This window comes from Pelmatolapia mariae, linkage group LG22 (genome assembly GCF_036321145.2).
Source record: "Pelmatolapia mariae isolate MD_Pm_ZW linkage group LG22, Pm_UMD_F_2, whole genome shotgun sequence".
Taxonomy (NCBI): Eukaryota; Metazoa; Chordata; class Actinopteri; order Cichliformes; family Cichlidae; genus Pelmatolapia; species Pelmatolapia mariae.
Window position 1 is genome coordinate 7079810 of NC_086245.2, and position 23564 is coordinate 7103373.

Below are 23564 nucleotides of genomic sequence, written 5' to 3' on the forward strand. Positions count from 1 at the left end.
ATGAGCATTGTTAGTCCTGACACAGCTTTATTTAGATGTCTGTATCTGTCTGTTAGCAGGATGCACAGTGCTGCAGTGTGAGTGTGGGAGTTTTTTCCCTTGATTAACACCATATATTCAGATTCATGCCATGTAACTATCATGAGGTCTGGACTAGTGTGAGCACCATAGCAGCTTTTAGGGTAAAGTGGGTAGGATGCTCATATAGACCCAAAAACATCACATTCAGGTGACATCAGATTAATGGAAAGAAATGCAAGTCTGAAAGGGGCTTTTAATCATGTTTTAATTGTGTCTCCCATTTGGTTTTAAGCAGAAACCAGACAGTGTGTTTTTAGAGCCTTCTATCTCAAAATAACTGCCTGTCTTAGCTGAAAATATGCTATGAGGTTGACAAGAGTGATAAAAAAAAACCTCTTCTGGGCAAAAATTGAGTTGCAGCTAAAGCTGGCTATGGTGTTCAACAACAATATTCAGCAGACAGTTCTGTTATAAGTTCATCCAACCTAGTATCACAGCAAAACGTACAATAGACACGCCGGTCCACCAGGTCCATTTCTCACTTTAACTCTCCAAAGCATGAAATGGACACGCATGAAAAGTTGCAGGAAGTTGCTCTAATCTTTAGTAGCAGAAAAGAGAGAGAGAGAGATTTTATTTCAAGCCAACATGAAAATAATCACGGGAAAGAATTTAAAAGGACTTTATTAACACATCTACATGTAGATACATTTTAGCCACCTAGCTTAATCGTTTCTATACTGAAATGTACTTCAGATCTTTCTTGGTCACTAGTGACTTTTGGGTTTTAAATATATTATCTCCCCCTGCTGTTACTACAACTTCTGCATGCAGATGTTTGACGCTTTTTCTCTCCAAAGCGTGAAATGGACACGGAGGACCGGTGCACCTATAACGCGCTTTGCTGTGATATCAGGTTGGTTTGTCAGTACATGTGACATACATTGTATATCTCTTAATGTATCTATGTATCTATAAAAGGCATGTTTAACAGCCCTTTATAGATTTTTTTTTTGCAACTTTTCAGGCTCAGTCTCGACTGATTTGGGTGCCATTTTCACTTTGGAAAATATTCTGTCAGCATCTAGTCAGTGTCAGTAAGGGTTCGGGGAAATTCTGACACCAATGCTGATCCCGCAGTCGCTGAGCCTGTCAAGAATTTTTGGTTTTCTCAAGAATGAGTTTCTGGATTCTTGAAACAGCATGCATCATGTGAAAAAAGGGTGGAGTGTAGGGAGTAAAGTGGCACTTTGAGCTGAAGGGATTTTTAAGGAGCTGTGGTTTTCTTTTTGTTTATTGCCAGAGTAGATATTTTCATGCGACAAAAAGCTTTTTTCTTATTTTGTGACAAACAATATAAGTTTCACCTGGGCGAAAACGGTAGAATTAAAGTTGGATCAATTCACCGGTGGGTTATAACTTAACTGATTGCGTTTCTTTCACAGAAATAGTGTTGACACGGTGATCACAATTGTACGGTCCAATTATGGGTTCTCAGTCGTGATATTTACACTTAATACACAAAAATCTTATTTCTTTTCAATAATCTGTTCGTGCAGGAATGAATGGTGTAGCTTTAGCCCCACAAATCTGAAGTTTGTTTTCAGTTTAGTGTGGATATAGTGTACATTTCTGCATGTGTAGCATCTTGCATGCCAAGATAAAACTCTTCATGCCTCCTATCAGGCGGAGTGACAGAAAAAGCGCTCACCAAAGAGTGAATATTTTGACATGTAACAGATGCTGATAGACAGCCTGCACCATCACTGAACAAGCTTAAATATAACACCAGAATCAAAGCGGAGAACACACGTAGTCCTCCGCAGCTTTTGTGTGCGTCAATCTCTCATATCAGAGAAGTAAAATCCTACTGTCAGTCTCTGGAGATGTTAAAATGCGATGTTTCACAATCATATCAAGTTAGTTTTGAACTTCCTGCAAGTTGTCGCCTGTCAAATGTCTCGTGGTACCAAACCATCCCACAGGCCGCTGTCTGATTCCCGCTACACACACGGACGGTGTTTCTGGAGACCCAGGGATAGTGGTTACTATGGGGATAAGGGGAGAGAGAGTTGGAGAGAGGGAGGTAGGCTGTGGTTTTGAGGTGTAAAGCATCATAAATAATGGAGGCTGCACCTCACATTGAAATGCAAAGGCTGGAGCTCGGGCCTGAGCAGAGGTAATGCTGGCTTTTTGAAATTTATTTTTCATAAGCGCGATCCCCCAGCCCCCCAATCACACACCCACTGCTTCATATAACCATGGCAACTCTGCAACCACCCCACCCCTTATAGAAAACATACGTTTGCATCCCAAATTTCATCAAGTCTGCCTCTATAGAATGTATTTTATTGGATACAGTCATTCATCAATCGTACGTCAGAAGCAATATCAAAGTGAGGCTAGTTACTGAGGCATCCTGATAGTGATATATCAAAATATTTCATCTCTTTTTTTTCCCTCGGTGGAATAAAAATGTGAAGCAGTAATAACATCTGCATATCATTTATGTGGGACGGGTATTAAAAAGCTCCGCTCCGTATTTAAAGCTAGAGTTCTTGGAATTGATTTGGTCTTCTGAGTTGAGACAAAGATTTCTGCACTTTTGATCGCTCCTCAAGTCTGTCTGTGTGAGAGAGACGAAAAGAGGAGAGTGAACAGGCTCCGTGTGCATGTGTGTGTGCACATGTCTTGAGCGTGCACGCTGCTTTGTGTTGCATTATGTCCACAGTAACATGCCAACGTCAGCTGAAGAAAAAGAAGGCAGACATTCAGCCAGAATGTGGATGAGACTCCTAACCATGTATGACTGACTGAGGCCATTCATATGTAGCTGTGTGTGTCTGTGTGTGTGTGTGTGTGTGTGTGTGTGTGTGTGTGTGTGTGTGTGTGTGTGTGTGTGTGTGTGTGTGTGTGAAGAGAGAATGTGAAACAAGGAGAAATATGTCCACCACAGTGGTTTTTCAGCAAACAACCACAGTTTGTTTTGTTTCGTTATCAGTTATCGGTTCTAGTCATATCTTTCAAACATCACTGAGTGTTCATGTGAATGCAGGGCTCATTACACAAAAGCCAGATTTCCTTTGTAGCTTGTGCATAACAAAGGACAAAGATTTGTGTTGCATTTTTTTCACATTTTAGGATTTTACCAACAAAAACAAAGCCATCCTTGAGTTCCTAGAGTTCAAAACATAAACATTTTACAGTGTGAAAAACCCAAAATGCATCACAACACAACACCCAATGCATTCTCACACCAAAACCTCAATTACTGCTGTTCTGTTGTCATTACAGATCTACGCAACGTGTGCATTGATGCACTGACTGCAGCAGTAGTGGTTATTACTCTTTTAAACACCAACAAACGAGACAGTTTGTGATCCATTTAGATGTTTGTTTCTCTTTATTTACTTACTGATTATTTTCTATCACACTCAGATTTTAATCGCTGGTTATGGTTAGTAAACAGCTGCCATTATTCGGGAGCTATTTTTGGATGTGGATTTTTGAATCCAGCACTTGTACTTGTGGACACAAGGATGTGCGTTCATTTTCAGGTTTAGACACAAAAACTACTTGCTTCGCTTTGAGTTTGGGTTGACTTTTTAGAATATTATCCACTGTATATGAATGTAGCATCAAAATGTCCTTCATAAGTCTCTGTAAGTGGAGACTTCTAAAAGAGTCAGTGTCACCAGTCTCACTTTTGCCATACCTGGTTCCTCACGGCTCCGACACAGAAGGACACCTGTGTATCTGTGAGACAGCACAGCTTAGACTAAACATCAGTATTTGAAGCCCTGGGAATCGCAATGAACCATACGTCGTGGTGTCCTCGTGGTTTAGCATGCTCACCATGCCATCAGTGTCCCTGGTTCTCAAGACGCTGGTCCCTCTCCTCACTCGCCTGTTTCTGTCACGTCTCTGCTGTACTGTATTTAATAAGCAAAAAGCATTTAATAATGTTTAATAAAGTTTTCAGCGATTAGATATAATAATTTCTTTTAGGTCATTTCCAAAAGTCTTGGTTCAAGAGAAGAAAATCTAATGCATTAGTTCAACAGGATAACCCTGTTCTCTCATGCTTTTGCACCTTTCAACAATCTTTCAACACCCTTCAATGCCTGAAAGACTGGAGGCCTACCCTCAGCTATAAAAGCAACACTTTACTGTTTGTGTCAGTGAAGAAGAAAACAGTATGCTAATTGTTCTCATCTGGTGTCCCATTCCACCTAATACTCTTATAAACGCTTAAATCTTAGTTTTAAAAAGAAATCTAATGTTTTGCATTATTAAAGAAATTATTGCTGTGAAGTTTTGCAAGCTGGGAGAAAGAAGGTGTTCAAGCCACATTCCCATTTTAGATTTTACATGCATAATAAAGGCGGACGTGGCGTGAATCACTGCAACACTTGCAGTCTGTTGCAGCATGATTCACCAGCAAACCCACAAAAACTGTAATCTCCAAAGTGCAAAAGTTTAGTTCTTATTTTGTCGAGCTTTCCGCAGCGTTTTATATTTTTTTACATCCACCGGGTTGGCTGTTTTTAAACTCAGGCCGGCGTTGTTTTCCACCTGCCTCTGTCTTGTCTCTCAACAGCATCTGTGTTAAGAAGCTTTCACAAAGGTGTCGGGCTGTTCTGTATAATCAACATAGCAATCAGCGCCACTCTCCCCGACACACACACACACACACACACACGGAGCGCACTGAGGCTAGCTGGCGTCAGGCCAGAGCATCAATAAAGCCAGTGTGAGTTTGAGAGCCATTTAAAGACCATTTCGCCCCAGACCTACAATCCTCCATACTGCTCACTACAGCACCTTGGTGACCATCAGGCTGACCCTGTGGAAGAAGAGATAGGAGAGAGAAGTGGAGAGGGGAGAGTGGGAATGAATAGGCAGAGGCAGGACTGAAGAGAGGGGCAAATTGTGATGGAGAAATTGTGAATGAAAGTGGGAGTGAAAGAAGAGAGGCTGCAAAATTGCTGAGAGAGGGAATTAGGAAATAATGGAGGGAGAGTTAAGGAAAGTGATGGTGAGGGAGACTGAGAGACAAAGAGCAGCTCGGGTTTTAACCAATATAATAAAAAATAAATAAAAAATGCTCAAGAAATATTTTACACCTGGCTATAGTGTTAGATCAGTGCTTCTCAAACTTTTTGAGGATTCCTTACAGGGGAGGAAATGGTCTACTCTTAGATGCTATTTGTATTATAAGGATGTGCTCACACTCAGCTGTCCTACCACACCCAGGTGCTAATAGCCCGAAAAATGCAGTTTGTTGGAGTATTTTGATCGCTGCGTATGGTTCAAATGTACTTGGACGGGTCTCTAATGCTTCTTCAACAAAGCTGCCTCTGTACAAATCACTTTAAGTAATTATATGTGACAGCAAAGTGTTTCACAATAAAGCCAAAAAGCGCATAAAAAATTGGAAGTCCTGCTCAGTGAGAGAACATTTCAAAAGCAAGCAAGAAAGAAAGAAACAAAGGGTGAAGAGTGAAAACATCCTGAAACTTTTAAAACTAATAACATTAGACAATCATTTCACTAGTTTCTGCTGATCCAAAGATAACTTGCAATTCTTGTGTTGTTTGATGTAAATTTCCCCCTGATAGAGTTATTACATCTCAGTATTACAGTGCAGTTTTATCATTTATAGCAAAGTTTGTTTTGAGGACTATAGATTGTTAAATCCCGCGGCTCTGCAGGACGTACTTTGACAAGTACTATATTAGGACATTTTTCATTTTGCTAACCTTTTTGGATGCGAGTTGATTGCAGTTGTTTAGAGAGTGTTGGAAAAATACAGAAGTCAGGACATCTTCAGTCATTTTCTTTTATCCAAGGAGGCCTGACCCTCTGCTGCAGATCTGCAGTTTCTGGGAGTCTTTGTTATGTTTCTATTTTTGCTTTTTTTCTTATTGTTTCTAGTTTAGCATTAAGATTTTGTCTTTAGCTTAGCTTTGACTTTAGGTTGCTGTTAACCATTAATGTAGTTGTGATTTACTTTTATGATGCACAGTTTCTTTTACCACATTTTAGCATTTCTGTTCTTAGTCCTTTCTTTGTTGTCTAAGTGAGACAGGTGTTTTAGGTGTCTTTGATCCAGATGTGGTTTCCTGGGAATGTAATATTCACACACACATACTCACACACAGGGCTCTGAGGATCTTTAGTTTCACTGCTTTTGTTCCATCGTTTTCCTTCATCCTGGACGCTCACCTTCATCGGTATCCCTCCATCACAAGCCCTTCCCACTCCTCCGGTTTTGCTGCCATCTTAAATCCGACCATCACAAGTACACTTGTACTTATTGATCTCCTTACGCTCACTTCCTGAAATAGATTACATGCCAAGTCATCAAATGCCCACCCGTCATTTTCATTAACACTTTTACTATCTCTCTGTTAAATCCATCGACCTCATCCCTCACCGTGAGATTTCTTGCCAGTCATCTGCTCTCTGCCACCTCTCCCTCTCACTCCTCCCTCATCTTGCTTTAATTCATTTTCTCTTTTTATCTCCTCGTAATACTAATTTTTTCATCTGTCGCGTCTCTCCTGAATCCCTCACTCGTTCGGCTGTCTCCAGCTATCCCTCTTTCCTTTGCCCTACATCCCTCTCTCCCTCCCTCGTTTCCTCCCTCACTATTGATCCAGCCATAGTTTTCTGTCTTCTCTGAGCTGGCTGGCTGGCTTTAATCAATATAGATAATTGTCTGCTTTCTCTTCATGCCAAACACGCTGTGTTTTTTCTCAATGAATCCAGGTCTTTCCCCTGCGCTACCCGCCTGCCCCTCCTTCCTTTCCTCCGCGCGGGAATCCCTCCGTTAATGACAGGAGATAACCTGCTTTCCTTACCGATTTTTTTTTTTTACCTCCCCCCTTCTATCCCTCTCTTCCCCTCCTCCCCCCTCTCATTCCCTTGTTCATTGATTACCGTGAGATATCACCCCGTGCGCCCCGTCGACAGATGTAAACACACCGGGCCACGTGGCTCGCCTCTGTGTACAAACGCACGCTGCTGTGCAAATATTCAGATTTACAAATGCGCTCCAACTTAGACCAACACACGGCCACCGACGGCAGGTGGGGAGCGACGAGAGACATCCTGAAATTATGCAGCCACAGCAGTCACAAATGACCAACAATGTGCTTCTGAACCAATGAAGTGGTATTATTCCATTTACGTTCATTTCAAGTCATTAAGAAGATTAAAAAAAAGATTTGTCCACAGCTCTTTGTCTGATATAAATTAGTGCTCATAACAGTTTCATTACAATAATATAGGAAAAATACTTTTGAAGCATCATAAGGATTAAGCCCAGTCCAGCCAGCACTGTCAAAACCACATAAACATTAGGTGGTTTTTATAGATTATGGATCATAATTCCTCAAGCAACAGAGATGTTTCACTGATTATAACGATGCAGTGGAGACGTTATCTTTTTTTAAGCGATATTTTTGCATAATATACTTTTTTCTTCATTTATGACAGATAATCTAAAATACTCTAATATATGCATTTGTTTTTTAAATAATTTTTAAGCTAAAAACTTCTTCCTAGCTAAAAGTAGTTGACCCATTTTTATCGTCACTTTGGTCAATGATGTATCTGCAGCCGTGAATCTTTCTACTCTGAGTCTGTTGTTAGCCTTGGATCACTGCAACACAGACAACAACATACGACTTTCCATCATCATTCCCAGAATAATGGGCAACTTTCTGTAAAGAACTGTGAAAATTTATATGACAGCTAGATTGACAAGTTCATACTAGGATGCATGTTTTTAATTAAAACTATCACAGCGGTGTGTGTAAATATATATGAGCGGAGCTGTAAATGACACTGCTTGGTCATTTGAAGGTGACGTGAGCAGCTCTCATTTCAGGCGATCAGTCGGTTCGTGCAGATGTGCCAGCTCCGGCTTCCTGTTTTCCCTTTCACACGTCTCTGCTCTGATATGTGAATCTATTTATATCTAACTAAATATTCACCAAAACATGTCCAATTATTGCACCAAAAAATGTGCTGATAATTAATGTGTTACGGTCATCAAGACTATTAAACTGCGAAGCAAAATTACTATTTAATATAACTTTAATAATGAAATAATTTCTAAGGTTCGTTTGTAGGATGTTTTTAAATATGTAGTTGTAAAACAGCTGGTGCAAACATACATTAAATATTCTTGTACACCACTGAGGTGTCATGCATGCTGTATGGGGCCAGAACCCCACCAAAGGGTCCAATTCAGCCCAGTTTCTGCTCTATAAAGTGGTTAAACTACAAAACTAGTTGCTTACTGATTTTTGTTCCTGGTGTGAGATGGACTGTCAGCGTGCTACAAAAGAAACAGTTTGAATTCTAAAACTTCTTGTTTACCTGCACGTCTCTGCATGTAACGGCTGTTCTTACAGATCCACTGTGACGTGGAAACGGCATGCTCACTGAATGTGGAAAAACTGACATTGCTAAAATTCATTAATTTTCTACTTATTTTTCTGAAAGCGTCTGAGACCGTTCAGCATCCTTAAATGTGAGAATGTGACCGTTTTCAACAAGAACTTCTTTAAGCTTATCAGAGAAGTGAAACATTTAGAAGATGAATTTTATTTGTTTTTCCTCCAAACTGGACACAGTAACTAAAACTAGTTATTTTAACTATGTTGGTATACCCACAGACATTGTTTTATCTATGAGTGACAAATTATGTCTGTAAGTATCTGCAGTTTGTTAAGTTAAAGTGCTTGAATGGTTTGATTTTCATTAGGTAGTCTGATTACATTTTCCTAGCATCTTTTTTTAGTGGATTTGTGGAGATAAACTAATTTAAAATGCAGTACAAATCAAAAACACAAATAAGGGTAAGACTTTGGTATTTTATGCCTTTAATGCTATCCTACTCTGAACAAATTGTGGAAAAATAAAAAGTATAAAAGCTCAAACAAGGGTTCATATGATCACTCTTTAGTGATTACATCTCTCTGTATAGAAAGATTAACCTATAAAACCTGGAAAACACATCAATCCTTTTTTTCCACTCAGCTGTTTGTGGTGAAACCAGACCTGTGCAAAAAAATGAAAAAAAGCAACCATCAGAAATGTACACAATACAGCCGCTCCCTAACAGCATGGAGCCCTGGCATCCACACAATTAGACACTATAGGGGGGTATGGCAAGGCCACGCTATAATTACATAGCACTATGAAGCTGATGGTTGTGAGGGGACGGCGGAAGCAAAGGGTAGCGTGTTGTCTGTACTACACTGCATTGTGACATGAGCTGCCGCATTGAAAGCAGGCCTTACAATAGTGTTTCATTAGTATGAATAGAGGGGTGAGAACTTTGAGCATGTGAATATAAATACTGTTGATACGTGTGGCGGGAGGGGTGCTATGCAAGGTCACATGGTTAATAAAGCAAACAAACATGTTTAAACACACACAGAGGTGCTTTAACAAAGAGGAAAAGTAGGACTGGATGCAAAAAGGAAATCTGCATCGTATGTTTAAGCCTCTAAAAAAAAGATGAAGGCCGAGGAACGAAAAGCAGAAAGGAAAACTATTACACAGAACACAAACAAGGCTGTGACCCGTAACGAGGTTCATTCAATAACATAAACACGGATGATTGTCAGCATTAAGACAGGAAAATAAAAGAAATCGTCGAGCGCAGAGAAGAGGAAGCCGCGTGCACTTTTCCTTATCTCGCGCTCACTCGCTGCCTGCTCTGTAACTTTGCTCACCACTGAGAGACCGACTCCAACCGCAGCTTTTTCGGCCATTTTGAGCTTGATGTGTACAGCACGTTTGTGCACGTGCGCGCCTGTGTGTGTGTGTGAGCGTGTGTGTGTTTGTCTATACGTGTACATGTGCGCTTTCTGTCTGTGTGTGGAAGTGTGCTGGTGCAGAGAGAATGGACCCTTATCCAATTTGTACTGGTCAGTAGTGTGAAATGGTGGTAGGTCAGTCAGCCAGGCAGCGTGTGTGTGTGTGTGTGTGTGTTTGTTTGTTTATGTGTGTATATTTAGGAAAGAATGGTCTGAATTGCAAAAAACACTGGTGGAGGTCCAGCATGTGCCGGCGAGCTTTCATCTCTGAAACCAGAGTGCACACACACACACACACAACACGCACATACAAATAAAGGAGATGATTATAGCACACATAATGATAAAATATGTATTATAAGGCATGTTGTTGTAGTGAAAAGTAAATGGCATCATGCTGGCATCCCTTTTGTGTGGTACAATCTCAGTGCACCCCCTGACACACACACACACACACACATATATATACACACACACATTCCACCCACGGCACAAAAAAATAAAAAGACTTTTCCATTAAATTGGTCGTTATTGTATAGTCTACCCCCTATGGATCTGATCCATATGACGACACAGACACACACGCATGCACCTATCCTCTCTATGGTTGTTTCAATTATCTCTGCTCTGGAAGCCTGTAATCGCGCGCGCGTGTCAGTACGTGCGCGTGGGTTTGCTGCTTCGCTGATGTGATTATTTTCGGCATTTAAAAAAAAATTCTGTCTCTATTTTCAGGCGTTGCAGCAATTATCAAAGCTGATTTAAGGAATTTTAATTTGAAATAATTCCCTTTTTCGCTTTAATAAAATATTTTTGCCTATAAAATAGTAAAAAATTGATGTTTTAGGCAGGGAAATAAAAGTTTTTTCACCTGAACGAAGCAACCTTGGTATACGGTGAGCTGTTATTGTCTTTTTGTTGTCGCTGTTGTTGTTTTCTAAAGAGTTAATTAAAGTCTGAATGAAATGTAAAAAGAAAAAGAAATCACCTCATTTATGACACATCCTCAGAAAAATAAAACAAAGTGAAGAAGAGCGTTTCCCAGAAGCGTTTCCAAACCTGCGTTAACGCCAAAGAAGATTCCCTCGTGATCTGGTCAAACAGCAGGGCAGCAGGTGATTTGCAGTGCCTGAAAAAGGTTAAAGAGTGCACATACAAACTCATATAGCGCGCATAAAGGATACACTAGAACACACTTGATGACTCACAGTGGCTTAGCAGGACTGCGGTCATTGTCTACATCTGTAATTGTGTGTGTTTTTGTATATATATATATATATATATGTGTGTGTGTGTGTCAATGTGTCATTTGGTGAGTGAACATAAGTGGGTCTGGGGCGGTCTGTTGATGGAAGGAGTGTAAAAATAGAGAGATAACAGCCACTCTGCAGAGAAAGAGTTGAAGGAGGAGGGGGGGTCAGAACACGGTGGCCTTGAGCACCCATTTTTTCCCTCCAGCCGTCCATCCGACCACCTCTCTCTCTTCCTCTCTCTCTCCATGGCTGGCACGCCGATTCGTTCAGCCCACCTCAACAAAATGGAATTTGTTAAGTGGAAGGAGGCGACGGTGGCCAGGAGGTTACAGATCTGGGCGATTGACTGTCCCCAATCCCAAACCCCAAATCTGTGGAAAAGCCTCGAAGGAAACTGTTTGATTTGTTTTATCTCTCTTTTTTTTTTTTTATCGCTGCTGCTGCTGATGATGATGTTTTTACACTGTCACTACAGATCTTCATCCTTTCTTCATTATAAACTATAAAAACAACATCTGCTGGACAAGATTAAAAAAAAATCCTAATACTTTAAAAAGAAGTTAGTCTTTATACACTTAACTAATCTTGTGGTTTTTATCCTCTTCCTTGACCTGCTGTTGATTAAATTCCACTTCATGCTTTCTGGACAAAAGTCGGCACCAAATTTTTTTGTTAAAGTAAATTATTCATGACAGATAACAATTTTTGTATATAGAAAACTTTCATTGTGTTGTGCCAAAGTTGAGAATTCTCTGTTGTACTTTCTGCTCGTCACTTACAGAAAAAAGATGAAAGTCAGGGTTAAAAAAAATTCATCATTTTTCAGGCCGATCTATCGGTTTTTGTGGCCCTTGATGTTTAAGGTGTTGACGTTGACCGTGAACTGCAGCGTTTCTGGTGTGAGTCAGGTCGGTGACCTTTGTTTCCTGTTTTCCTCACTGATTTCCTGTCATCTCTCTTTAATATCATGATCCATTAAAGCCTTAAAATAACCGGAAAAATAATCACGCTGCGATCGCTCTGTTTCTGTTTGGGATTATATTTCATTTAATGCTTAAATGATTTTAAAAAAAGGAAAGTAAACTAGATATTTTCAATATATTAGGAGCTGTAACTCGGTGTAGGCTCCTTTCGATTTAACGCCCAGCTGCTCCAGCATCCAAATGTAAACTGCGGCTGCAGCTGCTTGTGATGAATGTGTATAACTGTGACTAAAAAAGGGAGTCATCTGCCCCCTTGTCTGTCCAACAGTCCTGTGCCCCTGGAAATGCTGGGAAGTTGGGCGCACAGTAAGGGGGCACAGGGGGGGCAAATCATACCACTCGACTTCCCCTCCTCCTTCGCCCCCTTCCATCCCGTACCTCCATCCCCAGGGGTGGTTTCAGAACCTGCATCCCCATCCCATCTTATCCTTAAATTCGGAATCTGCCCGGAGCATCCTGATCCCTGCCTGCTGGAACTGAGGACGGTCACGCTCCCAGATTAGGGATTTCTGATGCAACTCCGGTCAGGACAGCAGCTCAGCCCTGCAGCTTGGGATTGTGTTTGGGCAAAGTGTGTGTTTTTGTGTGTGTGCCTCTTCATGTGAGGTGCTGCTACATGTGAGCGTATTCATGTGAGTGCTGCTGCTCCAGGCGAATGCGTTTCACCTCTGCTTGTGGAAAGTCTTCGTGTTTTCATTCACTCTCATTTAAACTCCGTTCTCGGCGCGAGGCTTTCCGTGTTGTTTGGGTGCGTTGATGTTGCATGCAAGTAAATAAAAGCCACCGCGCTTCGTCTCTTGACCTCTCAAAACAAGAAAAGGAGAACGCATTTTTAAAAGTGAAGGGGTGGGGGGGGAGGGAGAGAAAGAAGAGGGAAGGGTGTGTTTGGATGGTGTGAGGTGAGGCGGGGGGCTGAAGGCAGGAATCGGCGGCCTCTGCGAAGGGGCCTCCAGTGTGCGCGGGTCTGGCTACCCCCTCTGCGGGGCCCCGATCGATACAAACTCAGAGCAATAAAGCTTTCCCCCTGTCATCTCCACAGAATACAAAGCAGAGCGGGGAAGGGAAGGGTGGGGAGCAAGGGATGGGGTGCTGGGGAGGGAGAGGAGCTGTTCCGCTAGCCACACCAATTTCCTAACCCCCCTTTTCACCTCTTTCTTCTTCTTTTCTCTCCCCAATTTTCAACCCTAACCATAAACCACCTCACCCTCCACCTTCCCTTTACCTTCTTCTCCTTCTTCTCCTGCCACTACTTCTTCTTCTTCTTCTTCTTCTCCCTCTCCGTCCACAGCCGATTCGACTGACGCACTGCCTGTATTTTATAATTAATGCTGTTTGAATAAATACGCTTAATAATTCATCGTTGTTATTTAAGGAGCGATTGATGGATTGACTGAGAGAAAGTGTAAGAGAGAAACAGAGCAAAGATCATATCTGGGGAAAAGGACAGGGAGGAAACGACTGCAGCACCGTGCGATGAGCGAGAGAGAGAGAGGGGTTTAAATAGAGGGGGGAAGGTGCTGTTAACAGAGAATGGGGATGGGGTGATGGTCATAGACGAAGGGGGAAGGGAGTAGAGGTATTACACTGAGCGAGAGATGGATGTGTCGATGGAGAGAAGCTCAGTGGCGAGGAAGGTGGGGGGGAAATAAGGAGAAGATGGAGGTAGGGGGGATATTTAACAGGACAGGAAAGGAGAGGACAGGAAGGGGTAAAGAGGTCAAATAAGCGCTCTGTTTAATTGGGAGCCAATTTAAGTCGGGTCCAATCGATAAACCTGTAAACCTCGCCGTCTATCGGCTCGCGGCACGCACTATAGATCACCGGGCATGCACGGCTGGAGGAGAGGATGGCGGCCTGGTTTCGGCGCACCTCGTTCAGTCACTCCTTCATCTGTTTGCACTTGTAGAGCCAGCAGACCTTTCCCTGTTTGTAAAGAAAGCAATAAGATGAGAGGTGGAATCACAATTAAAGGTGCGCGCAGTTCATCACAGTGACAAAAACAAAACGAGGGTTTTAGTGGATTTACAGGCTTTTTTTTCTGCACTGGGATTTTCACCCCGAATCCAAATACTCCGAACATAAATATCCCCGCGGTCACATGACAACCTCATAACTCCAAATTGAAGGATAATATGATCTTCTATGGGTGGAGAAAATTCTGCCATCCTTGGACTTATGAGATCCTTTCAGCCCCCATCGGATAAATGTGGTGGTCAAGCCGAAAACGAGACAGCAGGATTTTGGCTCTGATTCAGTGCTGAAATAGCTGTAGCACAAATAAGAATGAAAACCAGTTGATCCTGAGTCTTTGTGTCTGTATTTTAGACATATATCTGCTCCTGTTGCAGTATATTTATTTTCTTGTAGTTGAACTAAATTTCTAAGCATTTTAATCAACATCAAATCCAACAAATTTTGCGGGGAAGCAAGAATACATCGTCTGCATTTTAAGGAGGAATAAATACAAGTATGATTTTATTTCTGACTCTTTTCTTGTGACAAGTTTATATGCAAAGATGGAGACGATGCGGTCCAGGTCAGTTCGGACGTGGAACCTGCACATTTCGCCTCCACGGCCTTTATTCGTCCTTTCTTTCTTGCACCATCTCATTTTTTGGTCATCTTTCTGTCCACTATGTCGGTTCATTTTGTCATCGACTGTGTTGCACACAATCTGCCCTCTCCCTCCTCATCCAATCACTCTCACACGCGTGCACACACACACACCATCAAGGCAAGGCTGTGTATCTTTGTTAGCCCAATTGTCACTATCTTTTCCCTCCTGCTATTTCCTGTGAAGATGCTCTGTCACACTGCAGCTCACTCTGTTCCACACATCTGTTTTATTAATTTTTTTTCTGTATTTGTGCCGCACTCGCCTGTAATTTCTTTCTCTTTCATTGCCATTATCGCCCATGTTTGAAATTTTTTTGGTTGCTTCTTCCTCCGTTGTTGTTTCCCTTTTAATATCTACACTTAGTTATTTCTTAGCATCTCTGTCCCAGCATCCCTTCACTCACCCATTCACTTGCGCCTGCTCTTTCTAGCCACAATTCCCTCTTTTTCTCTAAATTTCTCTTCAGCAGACCTCATTATTTTTTCCACTTTCAGCCATTATACCCACATCCCTACATTTTTGCTACCTGTTCATCGTGGATTTTTTTGTCATTCATTTGTTTTTACTCTCGCTTCTCGCGCGTCTTCCCTTCTGTCCCATCGCCATCGCCATCTCTCTGTTCTCACCATCACCACCCTGCAATTTTTTGTCCCTTTACTCCCGTTGTTTTCTCGCTTTGAAACCATCTCTGTCATGTCTCTCAGCCTCCCCTATTATCCACCAAAATTCCCCAAAATGTTCACCCTCTGCTTGTTGTCTTCATCCTTCTAGCTCATTTGTTTCCACCCCCCTCCAACATCCCCCTGTTCCTCCCTCATCCTCTCACCTCCATCTTTTACCCCAATGCAGGGATTCTGGAAAAGGAAGTAACACCCAGTGGCCATTTCCTCTATCACCTTGTCCTCCCTCCCTTTATTTCTCTGTTTCCATCCCTCCATCCCTGCGTTGTGCTCCTTGGGGAGGGCAGTAATAATGGTGGAGAGAAGGAGAGAGGGAGGGCGGTGCGATTATTGTCTTGTCGGGAGTCAGAGGAATCGATCGGCACAGAAATATGTGGTGCGAGAAAGAGGTACTGTATCGGATATAATAAACACTCTGGAGACATATTCGGAAAGCGCTCGGCCTCGTGCTCGCGCTCACATACATGCATACAGCTGCACACACACCCGTGTAATCGCTCTGACTCGCGCGCATGCACGCACATGCACACATGCAAGGTGCACAGAACATCATACGAATGCAGTACTTTCCAGTTGTGCGTAAACTCAAACATGAATCACTAACAAACCTTTGTCTACACAAAACATTACTCGTTTATTCTCGGGGAGCAGTGAGAAAGCAGCTTCGTGACTAAATATACCTAAGGATGAATATTATCTTACAGATGAGCCTCACTAAACCCTGAAAGGGACGGTTGAGTTGAGATGAAATTATTTTTTAAGAGAAGCCGTTGATATCATTTGAAAAAAAAAACACTCAAAGTAGCTCATCTTTTGTATTTAAATGAAATTGGAACAATAAAACGTGTTTTTAAAGCCCCCAAAAAGCCAAAAATATCCTGATTTATCTTAATCTGTTAGGATTTCCAACCAAAAAACTCAGTGATTGCACAGTCTTTGCGCATTAGTTGTTTGGTTCTGGTTTAACCCTCTTCTTGCCTGACTGTGATAAAATGTGAACCTCACCTGGAATAAAAAAAAAAAGGCACAAATAATCTTTTAATACGTACTGTTAAAGAGTAAACAGCAGTGGAGACATTAGCATGCACCACTTTGTTTGCTTCACACAAAGTCTCAGCTACAGGCAGGGAAACATGTTTATTCTTAATGATTAACACTCTCACAGGTACACACAAAACATGTGAGCTATGCACACACACGCTGCACACACATACACACATGCACGCACTGTGATCTTTCATTGCTGTTGCCTGGCAACGGGTCTATGTGTCCTGTGCTAGCAGAGCGCTGTCCAGTGGTGCCATGACCGCTGCAGCTGACCACTACTGAAGGAGAAGGGGAGGCAGGGAGGGCGGGTTACAGAGATCACGCAACAACAACAAAAAAAGTGAGGCCGAGAACACAACACAGGGGCAAATAAGAGTTTTAATGATGCTAACATTACACCAAGACAGAAATAATCTGTGTTTGCTGGACAGTGTTAATGTGAAAACCACTAATAATTTGTCAAACTAGCATCTCACTGGGTAAAAAAAAAGAGGAGAGGCTAATACTAGGAAGCTAAGACTCTTAGCAGCATCATCCTGAAAACTAAATAAGACCGAAAATACTGAGAGAGGTAAATAAATAGTGAAATCACAGAGAAATGTGAAGATTTTCAGTTTAATTCACTCTACAGCTTTAGTATAAAATAGCCCGGATACTCCTCAGTACTTGTAGCGGTGTAGTATGAAGTTTTAACAATCTTTAGGGGCGTGTGTGCAAATTTGATCGGGGCTTTTTATAAAAAAAGATTAATCTGTAATTTTTAAATATTCGTGAAATCACTTAAATTGTGTTTTTACAATATTTCTCTAATCGTGATGAGGTCAGAGTGGAAATGCTTTAAACTTGTTAATTCAGACAGATGCATATAGAAGTCTGTGAGATAATAACTCCATGACCTCACTTGATTTTTTTGTCTTTTTGTGGCCTCAGTTTCTAGTTTCAAGTTGAGGCTACAAAACAGGACTGCTGTCATGGTGGCGCCTTCCATCTTTATATATATATATATAGTCTACGGGGTGAAGGAGGGGGTCTGGGTGAGTGGGCTTTTGCAAACAAGATTTCCAGGATCTAACTCACCTTCAACCACAAAAATAGCTTTCACATAATCCACCAGCACGTTGAATTGTTTTGAAGAAGCTCAATAAATATTCGAGACTTTAAAGGACAGCATAGGATTGAAGGTGGCGTAAGTGGGGGGTTATATTCTTAGGGAGAGGTGGGGAATGTGAGGGCAGAGACGGGATGTTAGAGATTAAATTTGACAGAGAGAGGCAGGAGGGAATGAAGGAATTAGGGTAAGGCAAACGAGTCGAAGGGTTCGGACGGAGGGGGGAAGGTTAGACGAGGAAGTTCAAGTGAGATGTTGCAGCTGAGGGAGAAAAGGAAGAGGGGAAATGAAAAGAGATCAGAATAAATCAAGGATGGACTCAGTGGAGGACAAAGTAAGGTGAGGGACAAAGTGCAGGAGCAGGGATGCAAATAGGAGGCTGGAACACAGTTTGTGTTTGAGTGTCACGGTAGCAGTAAAAGCAGCAGGCATGCTGCAAGTAGGTTGGTGGCTAAATTTCAGTGTCTTTGCACTCAAATATGATCACCAGTTATCTAAAAACAAGCATTTTCTAGTGAAATGTTAGTGAGAAATCACTGTAGAGCAACATAATGTGTTTGTTTGCTGTAGGACTGGCTGAAAAATGCCCTTATTGATATTTTAAGACTAAGTATGTTGTGAATTTAGTTTTATTTTAGCTTCACACCTGAATTCTTGTTTTATTCTCAGAAGAACTTGAAGAGTGTGAATCAATTATTTCAAGTTAAAACTAATCAGAAATTTGGATTTTTGTGATATTTTCCTGTCTGGAAAACATATCAGGGGCCTGATCAACCACACAAAATAAATGTAAACCACAAAAGAAGTAAAATATGCTCTGTGCAGTTATTTGACCGTCCCATTCTTCTGCTTCAGTATTCAGTTCCCTAACTTTGCTATTACAGTCCACAGCATCTCTGCAGCAGCTTCACAGCTAATATAAAGCAAAATGCATTCTCATAAAATGCAAACATCTGTGTGCTCATCCTCTGAGCTCCATTCTTTGGGTTGTGTTTGTCTTCAGCTGCGTGATAGTCATTAAAATGAGACATAAAGCTGTGTGTTTGTGAGAAATGTAGTCACGTATAGGCAGCACAGTAGACTGTGCTGTGATGGCAGATGTTCCTACTTTGAGTTAAAGACATCAGTGTATTTTAAGAAGCAGCAAAAAAAAAGAAGTGCAAAGTAAAACTTTTAAAGGAGACCTGAATTTGTACTTTCATGGTTTTGCAAACCAACATGACCATTATTATGAAAGGCAGATGAACAAAAGCAGATGAGTGGAAGCTAATCAGTGTAATCAAGAAATATATGTTAGCTAATCCTCTAGACTTGCCATCTACAACCATTTGTTTCTCTTGAATGTGTCAGATATACTTTATTTGGACTTACGGCAATGCCAAGAAACCTTTCAGTTTAAGAGACAAAGCTCTAAATGTCTGATTTTTATCATTATTTTAAACAACTTTTTTTTAAAGAGCTCCTGCGTCTTTATAATTTAAAGTTGCTCGTACACGCTATGTATGTTAAGGTTTTGTTGCAGACAGTAGAAATCAGAGTAAAGTTTAAAGAGAAAAACTTAAAAGCGTGTGTGCGTGTTTGGCTGCGTGCTGCGTTCACGCTTCTGCCTCATTGGCTTCATTTGTCACAATGTAGCTGACATTACATTTTTCATCATTACAGCAGTTGCAGATTTGCTCGTTGGTGCTGCGGGTGTGTTTGTTCGGCGCTGAATGTGACGGGGGACAGGTGGAAAAGGCAGGCGGCAGGCAGCTTGTTTGTGTTTGACTGCGAGGCGGGAGGTGGCTGAGACCATGTGCCTGACCTTTGACATCCACACGCCAAACGGCAGCGGCATATACATACACACACACACGCGCGCGAACCCACGCGCCGTCTGTCACCGGCCCCTGACAGGCGTGACCGAGGCGGGGTGGGTGGGCAAAAAGAAGGTGGAGGGAGGCAGAGGGAGGGGAGGCTGAGTGTAGGACCCCTCCAGCCATCCTGCACCCTCTCTTCCCCTCTCTCTCACTCGGTCCTTCTTTTCTAATTCCCTGACAGTGACCCTATGCCCCCCCTCCTTTCTCACTCACACACACACACACAGGGGCAGGCTGTCCATGTCAGCCCCACAAGACAGATACATCATCTGCCCAGTGGCCCCTCTTCCTCCCCCCCTCTGTTATTAGCACTGATAGGATGAGTAAGGAGGGATTGGGATGGGGGGGGGTCTACCTTACATCCATGCAACTGCTGTTAAACTGCCTCAGGGTGGAGGAGTGTGCTGGGGTGGTGGTCACTATAACTTGGAATGAAATTTTATTCCTAAATCCGCTAATATTGCCATTGTTAAAGGAAAAGCACTCAAAACCAGAGCTGGGTGAGGGGTGGGGTAGGGTGGGGGTATACATGTGCAGATTGCAGATGCAGAGACGTGTTCGTTTGTATAATGCAGTTTGGTTTAAAACATGCTCTCTGATGTGCACTGGACATCTGTGACATTTGGGGTTCAGGCTGTTTGATTTGTTGGCATACATGAGGACGAATGAGGATGGATGGATGGTTGGTTGGTTGGTTGGGGGATGGGGGGGTTAAAAGTCTCCATGACCAAAGGGGTTAGGGCCAGTTGAGGCGTTATGAGGAGGGGGCTGATAAAATGATTTTATGGGATCCCTTTCTTCATATCCTGAGAGGATGAAGGAGCCCGGAGTGGTAACGTGCGTGTTTGAAGTGGAGTGTATTAATTTAACTCCGTGTTTGAATTAAATGGGGGCGGCGTTTTAGTGAATTGTATTTTGACACAGAGCTTTTCTGAAGGTTCGGCTGTCTGCGTCGTCGTGGTGATGGTAATAACATTACATATGGGTGTTTTTAGAGAAAGCGGTGGTATTAGTAATATTACACTTTTTAAACTGTCCAAGGTCGAATGTTGCATCAAAAATAATTTCTCAGATATGAAATATATAAAAACAGTAAGTTTGATTAACAGTGTTGAGCTGAGCTTATTTAATCAAACGGATAAATTAAGAGGATTTTTTTAACACCAGCTTTATTTTTTGTATTTTTAAAGTGCCAACCTTACAAAGAAAACATTTTTCTGAATTTTTTACTGAAGGTGACATTTCTAACTAAAAACCATCTCATTCAGTAAATTGAAGATGAAATATTTCTTCATCTTTGGGGATAAATACATTCAAGTGCACTTTTAGTCTTCTGAATGGTCCGGCTGCTCGCTGACAGCAGGTCTTTGCACCTTTAAAACACCTCTTTCTACCTCTCAGTTATTATCTACAAATGAATACAAGAGTCACTTTTTATACGCCTCATTAGTGTGTGTGCTGTGCTTGGTACACTAACACTCACATCGACAGGCTCCCGCAGAGGATGTCTAAGAGAGTGCTGCCCCCAACTGGGCTCTTTATGCAACTGCAGGATCTCTCCTGACTAAACACTTCCAAAGGGGTGTTTGCTTGTTTTCTTAATAATGGCGGGATGATCGTAATAACACAAACATTTTGCAGACTTGTTCTTGCGTCATTTCTAAAATGTAATTTAGGCAAAAAGTGACTTTCAGGTTGAAGTTGATTCTAATCTGCAATTTCTTAAAGATCTTAAGAAATAAATAGAACCCAAGAACTGTTAAACCGATATCTGTTATTAGAGTTTTTATTCTCTTTTTCTCTTTCACTCTTTTTCAGCATTTTCTCAGCGTAACCCCTGCTCCCCCTTTTTTTCCCTTGCCCTCCACCATCTTTCAGTACACCTTGAAATTGTTCGTGACCCTTCGATATAATTCCCAAAAGGACTTCTTTTGTTTTTTAAAGTGTTCAATCATGTCCTCTCCCACACTCTCAGAGAATAATGTGGACTTTTAGGGTAAAAACTGCTTGTCACTGGGCCGATACCCTCAAAGGTGCTGCTGTTGTACCCTTGACAGGGAGGCTTGCGCTGTGGTTTGTGGCTTAGGACCAGTTTATGATTTTGTACTCTAATGTAATGATGCAAAAATTGACCTTTTTAAAAAAAAATATTTCATTTGGTCTAGAATAGAGTAAAAATCTTAGATTTTGACAGTTAAATCTATATTTGGCCTTTTTTTTAACTAAACATAGATGGTCTCCTGCTATTATACATTAACATTTAGAAGAAACAACCTCATAAAGATCCGCATATTTATCTGGAGCTCAGATAATTATCCCTGGGGGGAGGGAGGGGGGTTATTTCTGAAGACTGAACCTGTAGGGACAGGAGGGAAGTTGTGTATTTAGGATATGTCTATTACACAGAGGGAAAACAATATGGTTGCGGATGTCAGCTGTGTTTTTATGTGGTGTACTTTGATTATTTTCCCTGTTGTGTTTCCTGTCAGTTGCATGAACTTTGTGCTGAAGACAAAACAGATTTAGTGCATTGATTCACTTTAACCTCAGAGTTGGAGCTCCTTCTTACTGCCATTATCAGCATACATCCTTTCCAGTTAAACCGATGCCATAGATGAGACGGTTATTATGAAAGTCCTGAGCACAAGAGGGAATATTAATTAAAAAAGTGAAAGACAGAAGTTAAGTGCAGGGGGTGAAAGCGTGTTTTTTTTTCAAGAAGGCGTCTGCAGTGATGCTGAGTAATGTCTGGTGCTCAGGTAAGCACTTCATGTGGCGTTGTTCTTCCTGGACCAATTACTACTGCAGTCCCAGAAGTGGCCACAAACTGAAGGAACAGCAGAGGTAGTTAGGATGATACCTGCCATGAAACGTTGACTATTAATCCCGCTTCCACCTCCCGGGTCAATAAAGTTTACATTTAAAGAGCTAAATTAGAGCACGATATCTTCAGTTTTGCTGGTGGGGCATAAAGTTTTTTTGCTTAGAAGAGATTTTGTCTTGCCTGTGTCCAGGATACAAAACACGATGAAATGAAAGTCTCATTATTTCGGTGTTCAAACGCTTTTTTTCTTAAAACATACAACAACTTATTTACACGCATATTTGTTGGTGCTGAGTCACCCTGGTTTGCACACTATTCTTTCAAATTCAAAAGCTTTATGGCAGCATTTCATTTAGTTGAACTTTCACAGTTACTCTGACCTGCATAATAGCAAAAAGCACAAAAGTTCAGCCACTCCAACACAGAGGAGGCAGCTGACCTCCTGTGCAGGACGCACCGAGTGTTCATATCCTTTTGCTGTAAATTGGCCAGCTGGAAGAAGACTTTTGAGATCGGATGGACGTGTAATACAAGTTTTGTGTGCTTAAAGTTTTCATAATGTAATAAAAAACTGTAAAAGTGCAGGTTTTATTTTGTTATTTCTTTTCACACTAAATGTGACTAAAAGGTTGAAATTCCTGGATATAAAAATAGATGTTACAACACGTTTTAGGCTGTGAGCTGTGGGTTATTAGCCTGAGCTCAAGAGGCATTTGAAGGAATCCCTCATGAGTTCCTTCCTTGGAAATGTGTTTCGTAATTAAATGTAATATCAAATTAATGATGCAATATAGTGCTCCACGGGTCTGACACAGAAAAGCATAGCGAGCAAGCAGTAATAATTTACGTTGTGAACATTAAAGAAATGCAACAAAACTAAAAAGAAGACAAAATAGTGGCATTAAAACTATTATCATTTAAAGCAAAGCAAAAAAATAAATAAGCTAAATTAAAAAGCAGCATAAGAAAATACAGGCAACGTCAGATGGAAACATATTAGCCAAATTCCAGTCTACATGAGCTCAGCTACATTAGAAACTTCCAGATGTGTGCATGTGTCATGTCTCCCGTTCCCCTGCATGCTGGGACCATGTTATCCCCACATTGATCGTCAGCTGTGGAGGCAACATACCAGTTGAAGTGTTTTTCATGCACCTGTCTGATGGATATCTGTGTGTGTTTCCTGCAGATATCAGGATGTCCAAAGCAGGGGAGGAAAAGCCTGGAGCTGACTATCCAGGGGACAGTTCAGGTACAGCACACATACTCGTGTTCAGTCACGGTGTGGACGGTTCAGTTATCTAATCTCTTTAAACAGGCTTGAACAGGAAAG

At 41.6% G+C, this 23564-nt stretch overlaps 1 protein-coding gene across 1 annotated transcript in view; it reads left to right on the plus strand.

The window, feature by feature from the left end:
• The window catches only part of pou2f2a (POU class 2 homeobox 2a), a 63508-nt gene that overhangs the window by 25084 nt on the left and 14860 nt on the right, over positions 1-23564 (plus strand). The window contains exon 2 of the mRNA XM_065471632.1: positions 23421-23483. Within this exon, the coding sequence (XP_065327704.1) occupies positions 23421-23483 (63 nt within the window). The remainder of the gene's footprint in view (positions 1-23420; positions 23484-23564) is intronic.